Source organism: Garra rufa, chromosome 2 (assembly GCF_049309525.1).
Source record: "Garra rufa chromosome 2, GarRuf1.0, whole genome shotgun sequence".
Taxonomy (NCBI): domain Eukaryota; kingdom Metazoa; phylum Chordata; class Actinopteri; order Cypriniformes; family Cyprinidae; genus Garra; species Garra rufa.
The window spans coordinates 24,659,741-24,677,077 of record NC_133362.1 but is presented as its reverse complement, the minus strand read 5'-3'; the positions used below and the strand labels follow the sequence as shown (position 1 = coordinate 24,677,077).

General features: G+C 36.5%; 1 protein-coding gene across 4 annotated transcripts; it reads right to left on the bottom strand.

The window, feature by feature from the left end:
- Nucleotides 1–3,148: 3,148 nt before the first annotated feature.
- On the bottom strand, nt 3,149–16,931 carry papolg (poly(A) polymerase gamma). 4 transcript variants are annotated; one of them, XM_073835013.1, is made up of 23 exons: nt 16,799–16,931; nt 16,045–16,212; nt 13,589–13,655; nt 13,423–13,504; nt 13,174–13,283; nt 13,037–13,090; nt 12,825–12,936; nt 12,652–12,741; nt 10,964–11,102; nt 10,746–10,818; nt 10,538–10,658; nt 10,379–10,463; nt 10,248–10,301; nt 8,752–8,871; nt 8,097–8,206; nt 7,878–7,999; nt 7,625–7,788; nt 7,080–7,192; nt 6,748–6,950; nt 5,659–5,739; nt 5,437–5,499; nt 4,384–4,499; nt 3,149–4,296 (listed from the first exon to the last, which is right to left on the bottom strand). In XM_073835013.1, the coding sequence occupies exons 1-22, from the start codon at nt 16,813–16,815 to the stop codon at nt 4,401–4,403; spliced, it is 2,247 nt and encodes a 748-aa protein (XP_073691114.1). In that variant the 5' UTR covers nt 16,816–16,931; the 3' UTR covers nt 3,149–4,296; nt 4,384–4,400. The 4 variants fall into 4 exon arrangements, with proteins under 4 accessions (XP_073691114.1, XP_073691115.1, XP_073691113.1 ...); XM_073835014.1 differs by having other exon boundaries at nt 3,149–3,363; XM_073835012.1 differs by having other exon boundaries at nt 3,149–4,499.
- Between the last annotated feature and the right edge of the window lie 406 nt (nt 16,932–17,337).

Here is a 17,337-nt window from a genome sequence, read left to right as displayed (position 1 = left end):
CAGACACCAAAGGTTTCTCCTCTATTTCTTGCAGTCTCCGGACTTTTTAAGCAACGGTAAACTTTCATCACCACAACAGAAGGCCCGCCTCTCCATTCATTCGATTGGACAATGGAAAAGAACGCGAATGACGTTGGGCGTTTTTCCGCTCAGAGTTGATTTTTTTTCAACTTCAGGCGCTCAGAGCGCTTCTGCAAAAACGCGAGGCGCAGCAGGCGGCGAAAACGCGAGGCGCCCGGTGCGCATAAGCGGCGCGCAGAACGCTCACTGCCAACAGAAAACCATTCAAAAGAGGCGCCTCCAACTGCAAAAACGCGTTCGGTGTGATCGCGGCCTAAAAGTCACCAAAAAAGGCAGTGCTGTGCGCCTCGTGTTTTTAGAACTAAAAGACGCGTTCTGTGTTTTTATTTAAACCTAAATAAGTTTGTCTGTCAGTTGGCAGGCAGTTTTGGTCGCTTATAAAATAAAATAAAAATAGTTTTACCCTCCTGCTGACTATAGTGTCGTGCCCCTCCCAACCCATTCACACACGCACATAAGCCTAGATGATTCGACTATCGGTCGACTATAGAAAGATTCGAAAATTCTGATTCGACTATGAAAATTCATAGTCGGGGACAGCCCTAATATATATACATACATATACACACACACTACCGGTCAAAAGTTTGGGGTTAGTAAGAGTTGTAATGTTTTTAAAGAAAGTCTCTTATGCTCATCAGTGCTGCATTTATTTCATCAAAAATATAGGAAAAAAACTGTAATATTGCGAAATGTTATTACAATATAAAATATTGGTTTCTATTGTAATATACTTTAAAATTTAATTTATTCCTGTGATGCAAAGCTGAATTTTCATCAGCCATTACTTCAGTCTTAATTGTCTCATGATCCTTCAGAAATCATTCTAATATACTGATTTATTATTAGAATGATCTATATTGGATTATATATTGCAACAGTTGCCCTGCAAAGTATTTATCTAGAAATTGTGATATTTTTTCAGGATTCTTTGATGAATAAAAAGCTCAAAAGAACACCATTTATTCAAAATATGAATATTTTCTAACAATGTAAGTATTTGCTATCACTTTTTATCCATTTAACACACCCTTGGTGAATAAAAGTATTAATTTCTTTAAAAAAAAAAGAAGACGACTTTTGACCGGTAGCGTGTATATATATATATATAATTACTTTAAAACATTATAAGGTACAGATATAATTTGTTGTAAAAAGTAACCTATGCCAACCTAGAAAATAAACCCATGGCAATTTTTATGCACACTCACACAAAATTAAGTTATTGGCTAGTAGCAACTTTAAAACTTTAAAATTATGTTTCGAAATTAGCAACAGAGGCTTGAGATGAGATGTGTAAAAAAATCAGTCCTACATATAAGAGCGATTTAGAGACAAAAACTGGGAAAATGTCTTGGAATAAACCGTATGAAACAACATCCTGAGGTGTGATAGATCGGTATAAAGCAGAATAATTGACTGATGGTTGTTGAATCATTTCAAAAATAATGCACACCCCATGGTGGTGGTAATGCGGCCACAAAACATGTAATATAATAATTTATGAATATGTATTTACTGCCAAAATTAAATGAGTGGGATGCTGGTAATATGTAATTCAATAATGGTTAATAAACAGAACTGCATTTGTCTTGCGGAAGAACATTGTAGCCGGAGCTACTTCTCTCTGTTTATGTCTATGACAAATCACGCAGCTATTGGGCTAGTCTGCAGCGGTTCCTACTAGAGCCAGTCTGAAATTGCCTGAATATAAAAACCTATTATAGGTGTACCATAGTGATTCAAGATAAGCCAAAAAACACAGTTTGGAAAATGGATAATAATGTACTCATTACAGAAACTCAGAAAATGTCGAATACAAAAAAAGTTACAGACCGCAGCTTTAATGTGTAATACGTCTGTAATGTGAAATATATCTTCTGCTCTCTTTCTTACCCTAATACTGTTTTATGGTCAATTATTCCTTATATAGTGTGAATAGATAGCAGTCATTACTGGATTACATAATGTTAATACGGCTTGCCATACTCTTCAGCATATGCGCAGCCAATCAAACGAGGGATGTGCATAATACGACGTCAAATTCAAATTAAGCAGAAATAAACTGAGAAATGTCAAGGTGCTTGTAATAATTAATGCGTTTACTTTACTTTTCATTTAAACTAATACGATAATGTTTTGAGATTTTGAAATCTCCACGAAAACTTAAATTTCATACAACATGGAGTTTCATTTCATCAAGGCAGACACTTACTGGGAAGTTTTACACTCTGCTTATTTAATTAACTATAAAAATTTCCTTATAATACAAACCTAAAGGGACGGTTCATCCAAAAACAAAAACATCAGCGTTTACTCGCTTTTGTTGTTCTAATCGAGCGTCATCTTTCGTTCTTGAGCGGAAAGGAGATATTAGTCAGAATGACGGCTTCAGTCACCATTCATTTCAATGTATGGAAAAAAAAAGATGGAGCGATATTAAAATGTGACAGCTGTCAGTCCCTACCATCTCTTTTTGTGGGTCCACGTTAGAAAGTAAAGAAAATGAACAAAATTACGACAGAACGTTCATTGTGTGGTAAACGTATTCCTTGAAGAACCAAGGATCAACTTTTGAAAGACAGAGCATATTAACTCGTTCTGACGGAGTTAAGTTTAACATTGAGCGTTATTATTAAAACTGAATGACAAGTCGTTCAAATTATTATTTTTTTAAACGCTTGTAGGCTATTTACTGTAGTTCACGCAACAGTTAAACTCCTGTTAGGGTAATCCCCGTCGCGCAGTGGGAATCTCCCACTAACAAGGAAGTTTATGTCCAACAACAGAGAAAGAATAACACTTCTTAGCCAGAAACTACGCTTTGACTTCATTCACTTGTTAATTAGAAAGACAAGTACCTATATAGTTATTCGTAGCTTTGTGTTGAAGTTCCTAAGTGAGGATAGTGGTTAACGCTACGTGTTTGCAACCTTATTACTAAGATGTACGTCACAGGGATCGCCCATAGTAGGCGACGTCATCGGATAGCCTACACTAGGTAAAGAACAGGTATACGATGTAATGTTTTGAAAACAAAAAAGGGACAAAAACCACAAGAAGCCACTTTGGGGTTTTGTGAATTTTATGTTCTTAAATGTAAAGAAGGCAGTTTACATTACATACAAAAATACCCTTTCAAATACAACTTTTGCCCTACAAAAAGAATGACAAGTAGATTTTTTTTTAAAATTGTCCTAAAGGTAACAGGAAGATTCCAACTGAGTAACTGTGAACTGATGAAATTACTGTCTAGAAGAATAAGCTGTTCAACTGCAATACCTGTGATATAAAAAAAACATAACAGTACAAATAAATAAAATGTTAAGAAACCCCAAAATGAATAGTAATGTTTATGTTCTCTGTACGCCCCAACAGGGTAGAACAGTAGCTTGTGGAAGGAAAGAAGAAGAAGAAGAAAAAAAAAAAAAAAAGAAATCATGGAAAGAGGGCAGAAATCTCATTTAGTCTGTTTTTGAAGTTCAGGAGACACTGCCATTCAGACCTCCATGGGAGGCGCAGGGGTGATGCCCTAGACGCAGGGAAATACAATCATGCACATGCACACGCAAAAACCAACACTGACTCTCATTTAGCAAATAAACTCGTAAAACCAAACCTGCCTTTAAATGTTGGCCCAACAAACTCAAACCTCAGATCTAATACTGTTCTTTTCTTCTGAGCTGTTAACAAAACTATGGAGTGGCTGCAGCGTTTACTGTGATAGGTAATGGGAGTCCTGGTTTTTCGTTACTAACGCTGCTCCATCTACACACTCGCACACATACGCACCCCACACATAAAGGTCCTCCCAGAAACTGTACCAGAACCAATACAGCGAACACAAAAAGACTGCAAGGAAAACCTTTGGACAAACAATGAAGAATCTCATTTACAGTGACAAACAGGACAATTTTTTTTTCAACTTTTTTTGTTAATAAAAACTACATTAAGGTGGCATAGAAAGACTAACGATGATTTTTAAAGTTATATACAAACTCCATCTACTGTACAGTTTGTTTCAAAAGCTCAAATAGATGTTTACGCAAGCATTCTGACAAAGGCATAAAAAAAAAAAAAAAAAACTGAGAAGGGGAGAAAAATCAATACTTTACACTAACTTCGTAACAAGCAGGAAGACCAGCCAAATATCAGTAGCAGTTTAAAAGCAGCACTGCTGTTACACAAGTGTGGTTCCACTCTTTAAGGGACAACCTGTGCAGACACATGTTCAAGAAAAGGAGGGAAAACAGATTAAAGGGCAAACCCAAGAGTGGCAGCAACAGTAACAATATATGTTACCTGTGTATAGCTCACTGTTATCGGTTAAGTGTGAGCCTGATTGAATTTTTAATCACACGGAGGTTGCTTGTGGGAATTGGGGAAGAAGCATCTGGAAGCTCTTTACTGGGCAGTCTCTGAAAACACAAAGATGGTCAAAAATCAAGTGGACTTCAGCCAATTACCTGAAAGGGAACCCTGGATAGTAAGACCTGTATGGCTTAATATAACATAAATAATGAAGTTAAAAAAAAACAAAAAAACAAAAAAACAAAATCCACATCTTATATACATATTTTGGACTATAGGGAGGTGTCATTATTTTGATCATGTAAAATAGCTGCATCCGATGAGCTACTGGCATGACCTGTTGAAATTTTTACCGCAACACAAATCGGAAAATAAGATACTGTTATGATGACCACATCTACTGAAAGAGCTTATTGGGTGGCGATGGATATACCAACGTAGGCTTAAACCAAATGCCACACCATTGTTTTTCCCCACAAAGAGTCTAAACGCCTCGGATATTGAGTGAAATCTGTGCTGAAAAACTTCAGTGGCTGCGGCATCATGACAAATATCGGCATGTTTACATTGTTTGTAAACTTTTTCATTTAGCTGCGGTCTGCTAAGAGCCTCAAAGGCATCATGGCTATGGTGAAGGTAACAAAGACATGGGTGTTTAGGAAGTTTAAATCATCCAAAGGCATCTTCTCATTCTTTTCACCTCTTTTTATCACTAGGAACTTAGTGAAGACTTACATCACTTCTCTTGTTGCCCTTTGACTGAAAATTATAACCAAAAGCACAATTTACACACAATGTGGAATCGTATAGGTATTTTATTTTCCAAGTTGCTTATTCAGAGTTGTGTTGCAGTAAAAATACCAACAGTGTACCTGTTTTATGTAATCAAAATAACAGCATAAAACATAAAATATGGATTTTTAAAATAACAAATCTTGCATAGGCTTTCTACTACATGTTTTAGTACGAGACATAATTTACGTTAGATTAAATATTATACATAAAGTCTTAATACTTAAGGTTCCCTTGAAGGATGTCAACTACCTGTGATCTTGATGTATCAATTGTTGGTATTGGCATAGGTTTGGCTGCTGAAAGATCCTCCTCCTGTGGCAAAAAAAACAAAACATTGCATGTTTTTGCACAAACATTGCGTGAGGACTTATTTTGTTGATGCAAGAACACAGTTTCAGTTTTAGTGAAATGAACCAATTGTGGTCGACACCTGAGGGCAATGTGATAAACATGAAGAAAAAAACCCCTTACCACTGCTGGGCTCTCTTCACAGTCCGAGCCATTACTATTTGGAGGGTACGGCTCTTTAAACGCAGAGTCATCAGAAAACACCTGAAGCACAAGAGAATTCATTAAAATATTAAGGCATGCTTGTACACTGTATTGGATATTCAAGGTTCCTACAGATACTGTAAAAAAAATTCCAGGACTTTCCAAGCACTTTTTTTTTATATTAATAAATTTTTTGTTCTGTTCTTATAACTGTCCTGCCTTAATGGTTTGATGTTTTCTACGGTAAAAAAACAAAAACACACACACGCTACGAAATCTTAATCTGAAGAAAATGATTCGCCATACATGCTCCAAAGTCCCGAAGTGAAGCAAATAATTTGCAAACTTGCACCAAAGTACCGATCTGAATTAAAGGATTTGCGGTTCATGCTCTGAAGTCCCTGATTCACAAACCATCATTTCAGATCAGATTGACAATCATGTGACTTAGATCAGAACTTCACATATCACGAATCATTTGATTTGAATCATTTAATTCACGAAATGATCGAAGTCCCAAACTGGATCCAACGATTTGCGAGACACAATTTGAAGTCCTGATCTAAGTAATAACTGACTTGGGAGTTTCAAAAAGCTTCACCCAATGTTTCACCCATGACTTTAAGAAAAAAATAAAATAAATACATTTTAAAAAAGTAGAAAATGAATGGGTATTTTAATTTGATCTGGTTTTGCTAGTCAATCGCTTGACATGAATGATTGAAGTCACGAGTTTGAATTAATCTGAGCGGTTCCAGCGTAAATGACTCAATTGATTGGTTCACCTGTTCCTCTTTTCGCGTCTTCAGCTAGGTTTACATGACACTGTCAGTACTACTTACTGGCTTAACTTAGTAGTTTAACATTAACTGAAAGAAGCGAATTGTGGAATTTTGTGTTAAAATTAAACAATTTTTCATATGGATAGTGCCATTAAGAGTTTTCCAGGCCTTAAATTTCAAAAAGTAAAATTCAAGTACTTCAAGCATCTTGTATGAACCCTGGATATTTTTATATAAGTGATCCACAAAGGTTTATCAATTGTGTATTTTACAAAGAGCTTGGCACCTCTATATCTTTGTGTCTTTTAGGTGGATCCTCCAGAGATGGAGAGTGAGGTCTCTTTGGTGCTCCATTGACACTGTTGGGCAGTTCAGTTGGGCTGAGGGTGGGAGAGGTAATGCGTGGTATCACACTGCGGCCCACCACTGTAGGAATGGTGTTGCCAGCGGGAGGTTCTGGGGGCTTGGCAACTGGAGTGGCGATGGGCTCTGGAGTAAAAAAAAAAGAAAAAAAGAAAAAAAAGAAAAAAGAAAAGTGGATTAAGAATGAATGCAGCTTTATTCTTATTTAAAGAAATAAACATGTAAATCCATAACATGAGATTTGATGGCACTTACTGGATCCAATGACTGGAATGGACTTTCCTTGTTCTGGTTTTGGAGGGGAAACTTCCGATGCTGGTGGGCTGTCCATGAATACAAGGACTGGATGTTTGGGTGGGCTGACACTACTGACAAAAACAGGGAAAAGAAAACTTCTTACATGAACAAATTAAGAAATTGCTAGATAAGTAACAGCAACAGCATTTTGACATTACAGCTAACTCATATTTAAACATTTGTGTTTGAGAATGAGGCCATAAAATTAGCTTGACCACAAAAAGCCATGACGTTCTACATGAAGTCTGTGACATTTATAATTTCCGCACTGAAGCAAGAATGGAGTGATATCCAAGTTTAGTTTTCTGTTTGAACTACTAGACCTTCTAAAAGCTTGCTGGCAGTTAAAAGTGATACCATAAACTGAAAATTGCATTTTAGTCTCTTGGAAGGGGTATTTGAATCAGGTGGCGTAAAATCTTGCCATCTTTTAGAAATCTCTTAGAATCGTTTGGTCTGAACTAGCTAAATGACAAATATTTCATCCTGATCAGTGACACTACCTGTCTTCAGGTGTGGAGGCTGGCTGGCATGGTTTGCTGACTGGTGTGGGAGAGCTGAATGGAGTGCCAATGTCGGTGTCCCTGGAGCTATCCAGCTGACTGCCATCCAGAGAGCAGCGCTTTGACCCACCACCATTTGAGCTCCGGTTTATATCCCCCAAACTCTGCCAAAAAGAGAGATGGGATTTTGTTTAGCTTCTTTAGAGACTAAGAGGATTGATTTTTATTATAAACACTGAGACTTTTTCTTTACCTTCTTCTTTCTCTGCACAAGTTCAGGAGGCAGGTAATGATGTAACTGTTTCTTTTTGACATGTGTGGCCTCAATAGTCATGCCATCCTTTAGCATGTTGATATTGCTGGCCTGTCTATAAACTACAATGAAAAAAAAAATTTAGACATTAAAAAACCCCAAAGTTTCCATATACAGGACATATGCATGGAGGAAAACAACCGAGGCTTAGCAGCTTACCAGTATCTGTGAAGGACTGGATGTCGTATGTCAAGTCAATATTCACACAGTCAGAATTGTCCAGTTTTTTGAAGATGATTCCAATGAACCACATGGAAACAAATTCTTTCCTGTGTGGAAAAAAAAAAAAAAAAAAAAAAAATCTAAAGGTCAGTTGAGCAGTCTGTATATACAGGTCGTTTGAAATCAGCATCTGGTGATGGAAAACTCACACTGGCCGAGCACTTATTCACTGTTCCATAGCCCCAAAATAAATATGGGTATTATAAAATTATATATATATAAAATTAAAGAAGCAGAAGCTGAAACCCTAAGCATACTTCTGAAAGACAAAACAGTAGCCTGTTTGTTACAACAAGATGACAATACAAGAGAAATCCAGTACAATAGTAGAAATGTGTCTGCAGGTAGAGATTTTGCAATACTGTGTATGATGGCTATAAATCTGTGCAAGACTGCTTTGTGATTACCCTATGCGAAAAAGATTTGGTATTGTACCAGTGAGGCACATATAAACTATCAATTTTTTAATTTTGCTTTGAATTCATAAAACAAACAAACAAACAAACAAACAAATATATCATGACGGTGGTATATACTTACTCATAGCTAGATAAAACATTTAGATCGTTCCACCCACCCATCTGTTACTTACTCATTGTGATTCTCTTTTGACCCGGGAAAAGACTGTGGGTTGACATGGGCAAGGGTGATGTACTCATTGCGCTCCAAATTTCCAACCAACACTCTTATCTTTGATTCCACCAGTCCAATCCTGTTGAGGCCAGAACATCATTAAGATTCTGCGATTCCACACCGAGCACCCATTTTTTTTTTACCAGACAACCGATTAGAGAACGTAGTGAATTTGCAAAAGGTTTAACATTAGAGGTGTAATGGTACAGATATTTATATTTAAGAATTTTCAGTATGCATGTGTATAGAAAAAAATACAAGGTTGTTTTAATGAGCAGAACCTCATTTGAAACTTAGTTTTAAATAGTTACTTCGATGAGAATAAGTCTTAATCTTTCAAAGTCCGGCAATGTTTGTCATTTCAGGCAATTCAAACAACAAATGCCATTTTGACACTCTTTGATGTAGCATGGTGTCAGCACAGACATCTACCACTGCATGTGCAGAATTTAATTTGAAACTTAAACATATTTAAACGTTGTTACTTTTGATAGGAAATAGATCTTATAAATTCTGGCAATTTTTGTATTTTCAGAAAATTCAAACAACAAATGCCATTTTGAAAGTCTTTGATGTGGTGTGATGGCAGCATAGACATCTACCACTGCATGTGCAGAATCTAATTTGAAATGTACACATTTAAATATGGTTACTTTTGATAGGAAACGGTCTCATCTTATGAATTCCGGCAATTTTATTTTTTTCAGAAAATTCAAACAATAAACGCCATTTTGAAAGTCTTTGATGTGGTGTGACGGCAGTGCGGACATCATCTCGTTATCACTCAATCAGCCCAATAAACCACAGAAAGACGTCAATACAATAGCTTGTAAGGAAAAAAAGTGTCACATAGCACCTCAGGAAATACTAGAAGGGCATTTATCTAAATATTAACTGATATATTCATTATTTATATTTTGCCTGTTCGTGACATCTTCATTATTTCATGCATGTTTAAATAAATATGAAAACTTGACAGCCACTGTGTAAACAGTTATGTCATTAATTAGAATTTTATAATTAGATTTAGAAATTATTGTAAAAACTGTCTTATGTACAATTTCCATGTATGTACATTATGTACAATTTTCCATTACAAATTAAATAGCAATTGAATTTAATAGTTTAGGCTCCTTTAATATTATAGTAATGTAGAAGTAATGGGACTCCCTGGTTTATAGCACTAACCAAGGTAGATTTTTAGCCTGAAGAAATAATTTTTCAAAAAAATAAAGTCAACAATTTGGTAAACCCATACTGATCATGAGTGCAGCCTTTTCTATGATTATTATCACCATTAATATAATGTTTAAAAAAAGAGAAAGAAACAATTTCAGTACAAACCCGTTTGAATGTATGAGCAAGCCAAACTTTCTTTTAAGTCTCTGACACAATTTATCATTACTAGTAACTAAAATTATGAACACACAAAAAATGTTTTTTTTGAGCTCTTACCACTCTAGATGGTTTTCCTCAGTGGATGCACTGGCAGTGAGGACAATGTAATGCCTGCAAACAAACCAACCAACCAACATTAGTCTTTACTGGAATTAATCTTTGATATGACACTGTGGATATGCACTTACTTGTACTTCTGAAAAAAGTTGGGAGGTTCAAACAACTTGGACCAATCAGCTTTACCCAGAAGAATTTCATCTGTAACCGTGAGACCTTAAATCAAAAAAATTGGAAAAATTAGCAAATGGTCAAGAGAAATGGCCAGTAAGAGACGATCTATTACACACCATTTTTGAACTCTTCACTCATGATGGTGCGTGTGGAAGTGGAAACGTTGTAGGTAGAGTTCTGTTGTGGATATGCAGGAGTGATGATCGGCATCAGGTGATACCGGTCTGATGGATTCACCTAAAAATAAAACAACAAACCATATAGCGAAAAGTCGAGAAAAACTAGAAAACTGTATTTCACTAGAATGAACATAAGAATACCAACCCGTGGATCCCAGACTGGCAGATTCAGATTGCTGTCTTCGGGTTGTTTTAAAAGCACAGGATTTGGCCATTCCCTGATGAAGTCAAATTTGATCAGAAAAGCATATGCAGTTAAAAGGGGAGAAACAGTAATGGATATTCCATAGCTGCAGAGACATTAGCAAAACGGTACGTGAAGTTTCAGTTCCACCACACAAACACAATGTGCTATGACCTCACCATTTAGAGAAGACCAGAAAGAACTTGTGCACAAGTGTGGCGGCAACAGCATTTGGATAGAGCTGACACGTTCTGGCCACTAGCATAGCCCAGGAAACTCCACCAAGAAAGCCTAGCATGTTGGAATAGATTCCATGGCCTTAAAAAAAAAGAAAAAGAAAAAAAGACATGTCATTGAATTGCAGTCTTAACTTGCTTTTAGTTTGGCAAGCCAAGATTCAGAACAAAAGAGTTCAGAAGTCTTGATTTCAAACTAGAAAAAAGAAAGTGTCTGAAGCAAGGTTATAATAGTTTTGGATTTTTCATTAGTTTTAGTTTTTATTTCGTTTTGACTTTTTGTTTTCAAATTCAGTTAGTTTTAATTAGTTTTAGAGGCAGATTTACTAGTTTTTATTAGTTTTTATACTTTGAAATTGCTTAGTTTTAATTTAGTTTTTATTAGTTTCAGTGTTAGTTTTAGTTTTTTTTTTTTTTTTGTAAATTAGGATATTTGTCAGGTGCATGATTCGCAGACAGACTATTGACACGTGACATCACAGACTACGTGTTGCCGTACGGGTAAAACACCTGGCATAAAACAGGCAATGTGAAGTAGCCTAAATAGATTTTTATTTCAACCCAAAAGGCTTTTGTAATAGTGGCGGCCCCCAAAGGTAAATTTAATCAACTTAGGGTTGTACTTAATAGTGCTGTTCGGGCACCAGACAAGGCAAAGATTCCAAATTTTGCCAAATAAAAAAAATACACAACACAAACATCAGAAGGAAAGAATGAAGTGGAAAACAATATATTTACTTTTTCTTTTTCACAGCAATAAAAAAAAACATTAATTCATTGAGAAAAAGGATTTTCACTTGCTCAATTCAAAAAGTCCAATAGAAAGTGAAACCATAAAAAAGAAATGTCCTCCTACTAAAAAAGACAAAAAGTGTCTGTTTCGTTTTTAACTCAACTGGAAACTGTCTTAAAGTTCACCGTTTTCACACATCACAAGACAAAAATCAAAAATGAGAAATTAAATTTAGGTTCGATCAGTTTGCAGTGTGTGTTGTGTGAGTGCGGGAGCGTGAGTTTTCGTGCAGTGTGACTGTTTGTGTGTGCATCTGCTGCGTGAAGCAGGCAGCGTCTGGTCGGCCAACCAATTTACAGGCCGGGACACAAATCTTTGGAGCTTCAGCGGAGTTTTATCAGAAGAAGAGAAACTATAGCACCTGCGGCAGGCGAACCAGGCTGGAATTAAGTTGCAACCGGTATTAATGAACCACCAATTTACTCCGATGTTTTGGCGTTCACACTCGGTCTGCGCAAGCAAACAATCCAACACCTTTGGTCACAGTTACTTTCAGGTACCGTTTCCTTCACGTTTTTTTCCTTCCGCTCACTCCCAGACTTCCGTTTTAATTAGTGGGCAAGGTGCAAACGCCGGTATAGATTTGGATCCATATCGCCACAATGTATTTACAAAGACGAAAACGAAGGACGTTTTTGCTATAATATTAGTTAGTTTAAGTTCGTTTTGTATACACACAAAACAGTTTAAGTTAGTTTTCGTTTTTTTTTAAACTCTCGTTTTTATTTTTATTTCAGTTAACGAAAATGCTTTTTCAATTCTAGTTTTAGTTTTTTCGTTAGTTTTCGTTAACTATAATAACCTTGGTCTGAAGGCAAGTTTTTGAAATCAGACTTACGTTTGGCCCACAATTTAATCGCTCTCAATGTTAATCTGAAGTTCTCTTTATTAGGCACCAAATACAGGATCTCATCTGTAACACGGCAACCTGCAAAACACAAAATAAGTAAATCCATGGAAGAATAGACAAATTAGACTCTACTGTGTGACATATAAATACTATCTTATTACCATTTAGACTGCGAATGCATCTGATGTCCAAGTTTCTGAGGAGAGAGTCTCCTCTCAGGTCCAGGTTATCAGGAATTGACTGTAGAGCAAGTCTGGCAAACAGCAGATCAATCTGGGAGGAGGTGGGGGAGAAAATAAATAAATAAAAATAAACAAATTAAATTAAATTTCAACCAGGCTGCATATAATAAACACTTGTTCAACTGTTTCACCTCAATGCCATCAAACTTGAATTTGATGACTGGTACAAATGCATCCTCCACAGCCTGAAAAGGATTTATACACAAGATAAAGTTAACTCTTTAAAGCAGTGGCAGAGGTATAAATGAGGAATAGAAAAATTACTCACTCGTAGGTCCTTAATCTCATCATGCCCTTTTAGTTTTTCAAAGAAGGATGAAAAAAAGTCTGTTCTTTCAACGTGACGTGGGGCAACACACAAAGCATCTATATCAGCACCTAAAGCAAAAAAAACCCAAAACAATAAAAAAACAATTTGATATGCAAAATTCAATGTGTATTCCCCCTTTTTAACTGTAAAGCCTCTCTTAATTTACAGTTTGTTGCTATACTGTAAAACCTAGCATATTAAATGTACCTTTTGTGTGCACTCCCAACCTATAGGACCCAAAGGTAAAGATTTTGCCACCAACATTTGCTACTGCTGACGGTGGAAGATTCTGTGATGGGAAAAGAGAGGATTCAGAAAAACATCTCATCATGTAACTTGGTGATCAGGTCAAGAGACCTGCAGTATTACTTACCTTTGTTTCACTGATTTCTGAAATCCACTCCTTTACAAATGAATTCAGCTTCCCAAGAACTGCAAGCCTATAAAAGACATAAACATCCCTTTTAGTGACTACAAACATAAAAGACAATGTGCAAAACCTAGTTTGTAGCAAGTACGCATGTTTTTTCTTTTTTAATTTAGTACTGACCTGAATAAGATATTGCACATAAAAGATGCTTACACATAATTCACAAAAGAAAAGTTGAATTTATAAAAATGCCCCCGATCAAAATTTTACATACTGTAGACTCTTAATACTGTTCTTACCTGAATGATCCACATCTGTGTTTTTGTCCTGAACAGTTAAACTGCCTGCTGTTCTTCAGAAAAATCCTTCAGGTCCCTCAAAATCTGTTTTTTTTTTTTTCAGCATTTGTGTATTTGAACCCTTTCCAACAATGACTGTGATTTTGAGATCCATCTTTTCACACTAAGAACAACTGAGGGACTCATATGCAACTATTACAGAAGGTTCAAATGTTTACTGATGCACAAATGAAAGGAAGCACGATGCATTAAGAGCCAGGGGTGTAAACTTTTGAACAGAATGAAGGTGTGTACTTTTCTTTTTTTTGCCTAAATATCATATTTTTCATTTAGTACTGCCCTTCAGAAGATACTTACATGTTTCCCAGAAGACAAAATAAGTTAAATATACCCAGATCATAAGTTTTCATGCTAGTGGCCAGAACGTGTCAGCTCTATCCAAATGCTGTTGCCGCCACACTTGTGCACAAGTTCTTTCTGGTCTTCTCTAAATGGTGAGGTCATAGCACATTGTGTTTGTGTGGTGGAACTGAAACTTCACGTACCGTTTTGCTAATAATGTCTCTGCAGCTATGGAATATCCATTACTGTTTCACCCCTTTTAACTGCATATGCTTTTCTGATAAAATTTGATTCATCAGGGAATGGCCAAATCCTGTGCTTTTAAAACAACCCGAAGACAGCAATCTGAATCTGCCAGTCTGGGATCCACAGGTTGGCTATTAATGCATCGTGTTTCCTTCTGAAGCACTAGTAAACATTCGAAACCTTCTGTAATAGTTGCATATGTGACCCTCAGTTGTGCAAAAATCCTATAAAACCAAAGAATTTGTGGGAGCTGAAGGATTTTTCTGAAAAACAGCGGAGAGTTTAACGGTTCAGGACGAACAGCTGTGGATCATTCAGGCAACAACACTGTATTAAAAAACAAGGGTATGTACACTTTCGAACAGGGTCATTTTTGTAAATTCAACTATTATTTTCTCTTGTGGACTACATGTAAACGTTTAAGTAAAATATCTTATTCAGGTCAGTGCTAAATAAAAAAAAAACATGCATTTTTGTAGGATCCTTCTTATTTTGGTAAAACAATTAACATTTTGCTGATTTTGCAAGGTGTATGTAAACATTTGACTCCAACTGTTAAAGTATAATGTAAAAAAAAAAGTTCAAAAAGCTGTAACAGGAATGTTTTACACAATTTCTTAATTGCCTCAGTGTTTTACCACTTGCAAAACCAATGCACATCAGAAACCATGGTATGGCAAGATATTTCACATAGTTTTATACTTTTATATAAGTCAGAGTGCCACTGTTCAGGAAATCAGGTCTCCATTAGGACCCCAAGCAATGGCATCGGGGCTAATACATTTTTTTTTTCAGGCAACTCTTTTTAGCACCTGAAATCATGTTATGATATGTTGTTAGAACTCCAGTATAATAACTATTAAATGTCCAACACCTTGCCAAGTACATGTTACAAGTCTAAAGAATGCTATCCTGTGCACACTTGTCCATCAGTTCTATGGCACTTAAAGACTTTCCAGCCAGATATCAACCAAGTCTGGTTTTAAATCTGTGGCAGCATGCCTCACAAGCTCACACACCAAAGGAGTGACTAAATGTTGTAAACAGATGGAATTTTAATGAAACTATAGGCAGTCTATGCAGTATTAAAAAAAAAGAAAAAAAAAAAGACATGACTTGAGAAGACAGAGAAAAGGGGCTGTGGTGTTCCCTTTCCCCAAATAGGTAGGGAAACTTCAAAACCCATAATGCAACGTAATGACTGCCATCCAAGGTCTCTGTTGATGTGACTGTCCATGGACAGGGATACAAAAATGTGGAAGCACTTGGGAAGGACGAGTAGGATTAGATAGGGCTGACTGTTGCCAAACAGTCAAATGTCCAAAAAAACAAAACAAAACAAAAAACACCACCACACATGCCTGAAAGTATCCAATAAGTATACAGATCAGTCCAGATATGCTGACTGCAAAGTTCCTTCAAAGGTTTATGTTTGTACTTTCATCAAAGTACTAAACAGTTAGCAACAAAACAGATAGCAACAGACAGCAACAAATATTTGCCAGTCCGCACAAACTACCACCTCTAAAGCAGTGACTAAATCAGCAAAGTTACATAAATGAATGCCCTCACCTGTGATTGAGTTCATCTTCACCCTCAAACACTCCAAATGGTTTCATAGCCTCAGTAAGCTTCTGGGTGTAGATATGGTCTATCTCTCTGGGAAAGGCCAGGCTGATTGAAGATGTGATGCCATAATGTTTCCGAGGCTGCTGCCCGCCAAGCGTACTGTTACCAGTCCTGCAAATGAAGACAGGATGATGACACTGCTGCACTGCAGACATACTAAATATTAACAAATCAAATAGTAGTGACCTCAAAACAAAAACAAGAACATATGAGCACTTTGCTTTTGAAACATTCGCAAAGCATAACTTACGACAATACTAAATATATGCAAGGTAAACGAAAATTGTATGTATATATATGTACGTGTGTGTGTAAGTGTGAGACATCAGACCACATTATACTTTTATATTCAAAAGCGATTTGTTTCGTGAAACGTAAACAACGACTAAAAGAACCGCGTTTATATCCAACAGTATTGCCCAATGCTTGTGTAAACAAAGACGGGATTACTTGGCCAACACCACCAAAATACTTGCTTTAAATGTAGTTTACTCAAAAACGCGTGTATTTAACTACTGGAATGTATGCGAGTGCTTTTTGACTAAAAAAAACACATATTTAGGCCGCTTATCCGCTACAGCCTGCATTCTTTGACCGTTATCTAAATAAACTGGCTAAACTAGCCTAGCACTGCATTTTTCCTCAACAACTGACTCGTTTAACCTATCAGTGTCATTTTGAAGCACGGAACACTTACGTTGACATCTCTTTCATGACCTTGCGTAGGAATATCCAAATATTTTCAGAACAAACACGCAGAAAACATGTAAACTCAGCCAGCAGCAGCCCCGTCTCAATTTATAACAATAGTTGTTGCTCCAATATGGCGCCCACCGGACAGGCATCTCCCGACATGCTTTGCGCCCTCATACAGTCAGATAAATGTTTTCAAATATCAATCACGCTTTTATTAGACTAGTGTTTAAACAGAGTAGTTTACAATCTATCAGACGCGATCATTTTTAAATATTACTCAAGAACATCTGCACTCTTTGGTAAAAAGTAGGTATCTAGACAAGACTTGTTTATTGGAGTGAGTATTTCTCGGAGTGGGTTTGTTTTTGAAAGTCACATCTTGTATGGACACGCATTTTGAAGTTTTGGTTACTAAAAATATATTAAATATATTTCCACCGTTACTGGCCTGGATAAAAAGTTTCCAGTCACGACGATCATTCGTGACAACATGCCCCCGCTAGAAGCTGCCATTGGCGAATCACGTGACCTGTGCTGCGT

Coding starts and splice junctions, on each gene's coding strand:
- papolg (XM_073835012.1), bottom strand. Junction 8,000..8,096: donor CCAGTCCTTCACAGATACTG/GTAAGCTGCTAA, acceptor TTTTCATTGTAG/TTTATAGACAGGCCAGCAAT. Junction 5,500..5,658: donor GTGAAGAGAGCCCAGCAGTG/GTAAGGGGTTTT, acceptor TTTTTGCCACAG/GAGGAGGATCTTTCAGCAGC.